The 9194-nt window shown below is 59.5% G+C and overlaps 1 protein-coding gene across 1 annotated transcript; it reads left to right on the top strand.

Annotated features, from left to right (window-relative positions):
* The first annotated feature begins 3224 nt into the window (after positions 1-3224).
* Positions 3225-8488, top strand: ODF3L2 (outer dense fiber of sperm tails 3 like 2). The gene is made up of 5 exons (XM_032304111.1): positions 3225-3362; positions 3744-3887; positions 4712-4819; positions 6510-6623; positions 7454-8488. Exons 2-5 carry the CDS (start codon positions 3761-3763, stop codon positions 7936-7938), a joined length of 834 nt encoding a protein of 277 aa, XP_032160002.1. The 5' UTR covers positions 3225-3362; positions 3744-3760; the 3' UTR covers positions 7939-8488.
* The last annotated feature ends 706 nt before the right edge of the window (positions 8489-9194 follow it).

Here is a 9194-nt window from a genome sequence, read left to right as displayed (position 1 = left end):
CGCCGGTAGCACCGAGGCCGGCCGGCTTCTGACCTGCCCGCAGCCCTCCAGGACTCCCCGGTGCCTCGGTGCCCCTGGGTAAACGCCCCTGCCCTCTCAGGGACCCTGCACGACCTGCTCCTTCTCCTTCCCTATCACTCATCACGCTCCAACCGATATGGGCCTCCTCGCTGTTCCTTGGGAATGCTGGGTGCTCTTGGGGCTCAGGGCCTTTGCACCTGCTGTGCCTTCTCCCCTGGCTCCCTCCTCACCTCCTTCAGGACTCTCTTGAACATCACCTTCTCCATGAGGCTTCCCCTGACCCCAACACTTCAAACTGCAAACTCCCCACACCTCCAAGCCCTCCCTGGCCTCGATTTTTTCCCACGACAGGACTTTGACTTCTAAAGTAATGTAAAACGCACTCACCCCTTTGCCTATCTCAACAAAAGGATGAGGAAGGGACTTGATGTGTTTTGTTCACACCTGTTCTCCCAGCGCCTGAACCGTGCCTGGCGCACAGTGGGCACACATATAAACACAGTCAGATTGATAATTATGAGCATCGATGCTGTGAACTCCGTCCAGCAGCCTCCTCGGGGGGACTGAGGCCCGGAGCCCCGGAGCCCCCCAAGGCTGGATCATATGGCTGAGGGAGGACGCTCGCGCCCTATCCCAGTCCGGCCCTGCTTGTTCTACTTTGCTGAGTTGCTCTCTTCTGTCAGTGAATCAGACTGGATTAAAAACATGGCTCATTTGCATGGTCCTACAATTGGCTTCTCATTTACATGCCTTTAGTTGGCCGTGGTGAGGAGCCAGAAGTGAGCGGATGGACAGGGCGGACAGATAGAAGCTGGGGTGATCGGCTGGAGGCCGGGCTGGGGAGGTTTCTGTGGCTAAACTCAGTCTGGTGATACTGCTGGACCTTGAGGTCTCCAAACCTCCCCTTCAGGCTCAGGCAGTCATTCCTGTCTATTCTCACCCCGCATTAGCCCTTGGTTATTTTCCGTGTCACAGTGGGGAAACCGAGGCAGTCAGGGCCGCATCCCAGCTGGAACCTGGATGAAGGATCATCCTCCAGCCAGGTCCCCGGTCCTTCCACCTCCTGGTCCTGAGTCCTTGAGGCTGGTCTCAGTGGCGGTATCCCTGGGCTCCTGCACTGCTGGCCAGTTTTGGTCGGTGGGACAGACTGGTTGGCAGGGGGAGGAGGAGGTTGGGGTATTGACCTCCTGTCTCCCTCATCAGTGCCTAGTTCAGTTCACAGTGCTGGAGTCTGTGCTGCTTCTGGAAAGCAGCAAATGGCTTGTCCAATTTGGGGGGCCCAAAGGTGTCTGAGAATGGAGGTGTCAAGGTGTCCCAGGTGGAGGGAAATCAAGCAGGCACCCTGAGGTGGGACCCGGCAGGAGTGGCTTCAAGGAATAGGAGTGCTACTGTGACGAGAGTCGAGTGAGCGAGTCGAGTGCGTGAGGACTGAAGGATCGGAGTCGAGGGCAGAGGGGGAGAAGGGGGACTCTGTGCCTGGCAGGAACCTTAGGTGCCAGTGAGGGCCTGGGTTTTATTCTTGCGGCTGCAGGAGTCCCCAGCGGGCTTTCAGCCCTCCTGGAAAGCTGAGCTGGGATTAGAGTCTGGGAGAAGCCCTTGACCCTAACCTTGGAATGAAAATCTCAGTCAGAATGCCCTGGACTCAACTCTTGGCTCTGCTGCTAAGTTACTCAGGGACCTGCACATGTCTCCTCCCCTCCCGGAGCCTCCATTTCCCGGCGGTGACCACAGATGAGGGTTAGCAACAGCATTTCCCTCAGTGGGATCCTGAGATAATTAACCAGCGCAGTGCCCGTGAAGTGTCTGAGCCCGAAAAGGATGGGAGTTTTCCCGTTGGTGAATTCACAGAGACCCTACTGTCCCTTTAAGGCATGTGGGTCTGTACCGATGTCTCTTTTCCAGTCTTGATATTGGTCATTTGTGTTCTTTTTCATTGGTTTTTGGGCATTCGAGCTTGAGCTTTATTAAATTTGTTGATCTTTTTAAAGAACCAGGTTTTGGGTGGAGGGGCTTTGTTGACTCTTTTAAATATTTTTAATTTTTATTTATTTATTTTTTTGTTGATTCTTTCTACAGTTTTCCGTTTCAGGCATTTCTACTCTTATGTCTTTAATTTCCTTCCTTCCACTTATTCCTCTTTTTCTAGCTACTTAAGGTGGAACCTGAAGTCACAGGTGTTAAGATCTTCCCCCCCTTCTTTTCTTTCTTTTTTTAAAAAAATATTTTATTTATTTATTTGACAGGGAGAGAGAGAGAGAGAGAGAGATCACAGGTAGGCAGAGAAAGAGGGGGAAGCAGGCTCCCCGCCAAACAGCCCGATGCAGGGTTCGATCCCAGGACCCCAAGATCATGACCCGAGCCGAAGGCAGAGGCTTAACCCACTGAACCACCCAGGTGCCCCCCTTCTTTTCTAATATAAACATTTCAGACTCATTATGAACTCCTTAACAGTTTGATTAAAAAGTTAAATTATAAGTTGTACTAAAATTACATTGAGGAGTGAACTGCATCGTATGTAAGTTATAGCTCAATAAAGCTGTTGAAAGTCAGAGTGCAAAATGGCCTGACAGCACACATGGAAGACACAGGAGTTTGAATTCTGCTCTGTCAGGTTCCTGAGCCCCTTCTTAGAGCCTGACACAGCAGTTGCCTTTAGTGGAGGCAGGGAAATAAACTCTATTTGGGGAGTAAATCTCTGTTGGCTTCTGGGAGGCAGTGCGTCGTCCTCAGAGGCCTGCCATTGCCTCCTTGCCATTGTTGCTTCTGCCCTGGGGCCTTTGCACGGCCATTTCCTTATGACATGCTCTTCTTTTACCTTCTCAATTCAAAGACCTGTCCTCCTGCCCCAGCACTTGGCCGGCACGTATGCTGCCATTGTGGGCTCCTACCTGGTTGGTGTTTTCTAGCACATTTAACACCTTCTTATATACTGTGTGCTCATTTCTTAATTCTTTCTTAATTGTTTATTTCCTTTGTTCCCTCCTGAGAACACCAGCTCCTTTCTGTCTACTCCTTTGTGTCCCCCCAGCCCAGACAGAACCTCGTACTCAGTAGGAGCTCAGTGGATGCAAACTGGATGAGGGAGGCAGGCGGGCAGGTAGGCAGGTGGGCAGGGAGGCAGGCGGGCAGGGAGGCAGGCGGGCAGGTAGGCAGGCGGGCAGGGAGGCCGGCGGGCAGGGAGGCAGGCGGGCAGGGAGGCCAGCTCCTTGGCTTGAAGTTGCAGCTCCCATACAGTGGCAATCTCACCGTCTGACCTTGCGCTCCGCCTCGGTTTCCCCAGCTGCGGAAATGGGGCCACACTTCCCAAGACCTCATCAGTCCCTGCTGCTACAAGGCTGCAGGTGTTCCGTTTACGGCTTTGGCTCCCTGGAGCCTTCTCTGGCCCCAGCTGCCCAGGTTGATGGCTCCCTGGGGACCCGCTCTGCTGACATCGGATTCTTTCCTGGACCATCCAGCCACCAGGCCGACACTCGATCCTGGCCGCACTTCCAGGCCAGCGTCCGCTGACCAGCCCACTAGGGCCAGGGCCCCAAGACTCTCTGCTGACAGACAAGGGACTGTCTGTGCAGTCCCTGGGGGGCGGGGGCTGAGGCCAGGGCTCTGCCAACGCCAGCACAAGCCACCAGGCCCGAGGACAGTGCCGGGAGCTGCGGCCGGGAGCTGTGGCTGCGGCCAAGACGGCAGCCTGCGTGGCCCCTGCCTGGCCCCTGTGCCCCTTGCAGCCCCCCACGTGCTCGCCATGGGGACCCTTGGCTGTGACCCCGATCCACGGCTCACCACAGCACCCCAGGGCTGGCGGGCCGCTGAGTGCCGGATTCTGGACGTCGGCTTGAGGAAGTCCTGCGGGACGGCCACCATGGAGAACGGTACGCTCCAGCCGCGGAGGAGGGAGGCCGTGGCGGGAGGTGCTCCTCCTGCTCTATTCTCCCCAGCTCCACTGTGGTTTCCGGGATTTCGGGGAGCCCAGCTGGAGGTGGGAGGCTCTGGCAAGTCCCTGCCCTTCCCCAAACCTGTCTCCCTCCCAGAAGGGAGGGTGTGAGCGTGGCTCTTGGGTGCGCTTCCGTCCAGCAAGAACAGGGCGCGCGGCAGGCGGGGCTGCTGCGGCCACAGCGACAGGCGGCAGAGGTCCGCGGGGCAGACAGACAAGAAGTCTGTGGTGGGTTAGCCGACCACGAAGCAGCGAGGACAGAGTGGGTGAGAGCGGGGCTGTGAGGCCAGACATTCTGATGCGGCCTGAGCCTTCCCACCCTGATGCTCCCTGTGCACTCGGTGGGGCCCGGCTCCGGCGCACGCTTCTCTGTGCCACAGAACAACACAGGGGAGGCTCTGGGGCCCTGACCGTCCTGCTGAGGCCACCAAACACTGCAGTTGTGACGGTACGTCTCTGTCTGGGCCTCGGTTTCCCCACCTGCGACGGCGTGTCTCTGTTGGGCCTCGGTTGTCCCAATGTGCCGTCGAGCAGGAGGACGCTGCTGGCCTTGTGGCCCCTCCTACCTTTGACTCAGGTTTGACTCACAATGCCCCTCACTCACTTCCCCCCCGTAGTGGGGGGCGGGCAGCTCCTACCCTCTACCCCTGCCATGGAGGGTGGCGGGCAGCCTGGGCGGGGGCTCAGTGGCTGCGCCCTGGGTTCCTGCCCATGTGCCAGTGTCTGGAGCTGCAGGAAGTGACCGCAGGACTTTGGTCGCAGGCTCGGGGCCAGGCTTGTACATCCTGCCGCCCACTGTGGGCTACATCAACCACGACTGCACCAGGGCGCTGAGCCCGGCCTACTCCCTCTTCTGGAGGCCCAGCCCCGGTAAGCTTGGGGTAGGTGGGGGAGGGCCCCTCTGAGCCCCCGTCTCCTGCTGAGCCAGCAGCCCCGCCTGGCTTGGGCGGTGACCCTGGGGAAGGTTCCTCTGTGTCCTTGGGCGAGAAGGGAAGGCCGGACGCAGTGTGCTGCAGAGTGCCCGAGCCTGCCTTCTGGCCTCGCGGCTTCCCTGCTGCCCGACTGTGGACGTGACGCCCAGTAGCTCGGTGCCCCAGTGTCCTCCCCTGCAAACAGTGACAGTGTACCCCTTCCAGAGCTATCCTCAGCATGAAGCCAACAGGTGCCTGCCCACGTCAGTGAGCCAGGATTAGCGCCTGGTGTCCAGGCAGGGCATCTCGGGGGGTCCTAGCCTCAGTTTCCCCATCAGCAAGATGGGGCTCCTTGCAGACAGCTGCGGAGAGGGCACGGTGACCATCTCTGCTGAGTGGACAGGCAGTGGGGGGCGGGGCTGGCCCAGTCAGCGGGGTCCTCTCTTCTGCGTCACCTGCCTTTCCCCTGGCGGGGCTGCTGTGTCAGGGTAGGGACGGGGTCAGCGCCATCAGTGCCACTCACGTGGGTGGCTGTGGCCCCAGCTCGCTGCCCGTCGAGCTGCCCGTGCACGCTACTTGTGGTGCGGCCGTCACGTTCCTAATAGGAGTGCTCGCAGACTCCATCGCCCCATTTCCCAAAGCTGAGGTCCCCAGTGCTCCTGGGTGGGGGAAGGTCCCGCACAAGGACTCTGATTCCAGGGATGAGAGTTTGGGGTGGGGGTGGGCTGACTGAATTTGCCGGGCAGCAGCAGCTTCTCAGCCTTCACAATCAGCCCAAATCCCGACCTGAACCGAAACAAAACTCCAGAAGCTCCAAGCGGTCCCAGAAGGCAAACGACGGAAGTGACCTGTCGTCTTCCACCGGGGAGGGCTCAGAACCTCGCCTCTGCCCACAGCAACCTGGCTTCTCCCGGGACACAGCCTGGGACAGAGGGACAGACTGGCTGGGAAGACGGGGGAGGGTGGGAGCCAGTGTAGACTTAGCTGATTGCCTGGGAAGACTTCTTGGAGGTGGAGGCATGTGGTCTGGGCTGTGGAGGGTGAGAAGTTCAGTCAAGCCCGCAGGAGACCAGGGACGTGGTAGAGCTGGCAGCAGACGCACAGGCCTGGAGCTGGGCATGTGGTGGGTCAGCTCGTGTGTGGGCTGTGAGTCCGTGTCACACTGACGACGCGCGGAGGCACACGCATTCACGGCTCAGCTGCGGCAGTGACTTCAGTTTCAGCGAGGGTCTGGGCCATGAGACGCCCCGTGGGGCCGCCCTCCACCGACCCTCCTCCGTTCCATCTTCTCACCCTGCCCCCGAGGACACTGAGGCAGAGACACGGCTCCCGGGGGCCGCGCTGAGACCCACACGGTCCCACCCGGGGGCAAGCCCAAGCACGGTGGGGGCCTTCCTCAGGGTCTAGTTAGTCTTACTGTATGTATGTGCAATTCCAACCAACCACGGCGGGTTCCCTGGTCCGCGGCCGAGGACAGATTGAGGGAGGGACAGCTGTGATCACGAGGACACAGCAAGGACAAAGTCGGGGCAAGCAGACCTCAGGGGTCCAAGCTGGGGCTGCGGGCTGTCTGGAGGGAGGGTGCCCTGAGCAGGGTCGAGGGGGCCTTCAGAGGTGCTCTCAGGACCCTGGGCTCCCCCCTCCCCCAGCATCTCCACAGGACACCAGCCCTGGGCCTGTCTACTTCCTGGACCCAAAAGTCACCCGGTTTGGCCGAAGCTGCACCCCTGCCTACTCCATGCAGGGCCGAGGCAAGTCGCGGGGTAAGTACGTGGTCAGGGCTGCCCTTCAGGGGCCCTGCCCTTTCCGATCCTGTCTGTCCTCCCCTCACCCACGTCCTGGAACTGCAGTGTCTTTGGATGTCAAAATAAACGAGCTCCGAGGAGGGACCTGAGAGAACATGGATGTGACACTGAGCACAGGTGGCGCTGTGAGGGCAGCTGGGGCTCAGCCCTGGCATCGCCCCTCCGCCCGACTAACCCCGCGCCCCACCGCTCTGTCCGTCCATCTGTCCACCCATGATCCGTCCATCCACAACCTGTAAGCCCCTTTATCCGTCCACCCCGTCATCCACGCATGCGCCCCGCCATCTCTCCCTCCCTCCTGGGAGGGCTCTGCCTAGGGGGAAGGGGTGGGGGAGGCAGCAGGAATGAGGGGGCTTTGGGACCGTTTGGGAGGATGAGAAGCAGCTCCTGGAGGTGGGAACGGGAAAGTGGGAGGTGTGCCTGGCAGAGCTGAGCGTGGGCAAAGGCCCAGAGGCTTAACGAGAACAGCCTGGGGGCGCCTGGGTGCTTCCGTCAGCTAAGTGTCCAACACTTGATTTTGGCTCAGGTCATGATCTCAGGGTCCTGAGAAGGAGCCCTATGCTGGGCTCACACCCTGGGCATGGAGCCAGCTTAAGATTCTCTCGCTCCCTCTTCCCCACTCTCTTTGAAACCACAAAGAAAGAGGGAACAGCCTGCTCTACGGGGAGGTCTGGGAAGTAGGAGAGCCCTGCCCGAGAGTGCTGTGAGGCACAGGGAGCACAGAGGCAGCCACGCTAGGTCTTCAAGCAGGCGAGGACGCTGCCAACCCTCTCACCTCCTTCTCACAGGTCTGGAGGTGACACCAGGCCCCGGGGCCTACAGCCCAGAGAAGGCAGCCCCTGTGCGTCAGCGGACCCCCCCGGCTTTCACTCTGGGCTCCCGCCTGCGCCCACAGCTCCAGGACACCTCAGCCCCTGCCCCCAACACCTACACCCTGCCCTCCCTCTGGGGCTCCCAGATATTCACCAAGCCCCGCAGCCCCAGCTACACGGTGGCAGGCCGCACGCCCCCCATCCGCCCCCCTCAGGACCCTGCTGAGATCCCAGGCCCTGGCCAGTATGACAGCCCAGACCCCAACACCTACCGTCAGCGCCGGCCCGCCTTCACCATGCTGGGCCGGCCTCGTGCCCCCCGCCCCCCGGAAGAGACCCCTGGGCCTGGAACCCACAGACCTGAGCAGGTCACCATGACCAAAGCCAGAGCCCCAGCATTCACCATGGGCATCCGCCACTCCAAACAGGCGGCCACCATGGCTACGGACACCACGCCCTGACACCTTTGGGGTCAGGACTCCTAGCTGCCCCTGAACCAAGCCTCAGTTTACCTGCCTTGTCAAGTGGGGGTGTGGGAAGGCCCCTCCTGGGTCTCGCCTTGGCCAGTGGGGGGCTTGGAGAAGTGGCAAGCAGGCGCCTCTTTCCTCCCTTTTTTCTGAACTTTGAGGTCCTTCTAGGCCACCTGCTTCCTTTGGTCTCTGGAGGCTGTGACCCTGTGGCCCTGTGCGGGGTGAGCTTCCTTCCAGTGCCCCAGTTTCTTCCTCCTGGTCATGCCAGGCCGAGTCAGGCCAGGCAGAGAAAGGGACAACCCCAGCCCTCCCGAGAGGCTGGCTGGAGATGAGCTTCCTGTGTCCTAGAACTCAGCGTCCGCCCTGCTAGGGCCTGGGTCCCCAAGACAGCTCAGGTTTCGGCTAAACTCGGGCTCTCCCCTGCTTCTTACAGAAGCACAGCTGCCTGCGCTGGTTCCAGCCCCCAAATCGGGCAGGAAGCAGCCTGATTCCCCTCTCTAGCTGCCTGCCAATAAATCTGTCTGTGGCACGAGAGCTGCCAGCATCACACACGTGAGCTCATTTAACCCACTGTCCACATCAAAGAAAGGAGACTTAAAATGCTGCTCTTCGGATCCAGACCCCCCCAATTCTGCAGCCCCTCGGGGGACCAGAGGGACCCAGAGCTCGTTAAGGAGAGAGGCAGAGCCAGGGCTGAGAATGGGGGAAGCCAGACAAGCTTCTTGGAAGAGGGGACATTGAAACTGGGCTTTGAAGGATGTATAGGAGTTTAATGTATTCTATTTTCCATCTATCAGTAGGTCCCTACCGTGTTTCAGATATAGTTAAAGATTATCTAAGCGTCACAGCAACTCAGGAGGCAACTAATCTATACTGAGAGAAAATGGGGCTTTGGAGAGATTGGACCCTTTGAGGGCACACAGTGAGCCCGCGTGTCCCTCTGATGCCAGGACCGGAATCTTGGTCTTTGGGCTCTGTTCCTGCCTTTCTTTCCTAGGAATAGGAAGGAAACGGATGGTGTCATGTGACCAAGCCTCCTGTGTGATAAGCCCTTGTCTTATAAACCCCTAACCCAGAAACACCCAGACCCCGGCGCTTGGGAGGGACAGACTGCCACCAGGAGGACATGGCCCAGGGGTGGCACCTCAGGCATGAGCCAGAGGGGTCCTGAGATGCATGGCCCCGACTCTGTCCCTTTCCCCCAGCCTGGAAATGCCAAACTTGAACACACGCCCCTTTATCTAAGG

This window comes from Mustela erminea, chromosome 1, assembly GCF_009829155.1.
Source record: "Mustela erminea isolate mMusErm1 chromosome 1, mMusErm1.Pri, whole genome shotgun sequence".
NCBI classification, from domain to species: domain Eukaryota; kingdom Metazoa; phylum Chordata; class Mammalia; order Carnivora; family Mustelidae; genus Mustela; species Mustela erminea.
The sequence above is the reverse complement of the archived record's forward strand: the minus strand, read 5'-3'. Positions and strand labels throughout refer to the sequence as shown.

Excerpts from the sequence above, each read along its gene's own strand:
- ODF3L2 (XM_032304111.1), top strand. The coding sequence starts at position 3,761 with ATGGGGACCCTTGGCTGTGACCCCGATCCACGGCTCACCACAGCACCC. Across the intron at positions 3,888-4,711 it reads GACGGCCACCATGGAGAACG|GCTCGGGGCCAGGCTTGTAC; the intron begins GTACGCTCCAGC and ends CTTTGGTCGCAG. Across the intron at positions 4,820-6,509 it reads CTTCTGGAGGCCCAGCCCCG|CATCTCCACAGGACACCAGC; the intron begins GTAAGCTTGGGG and ends CCCCTCCCCCAG.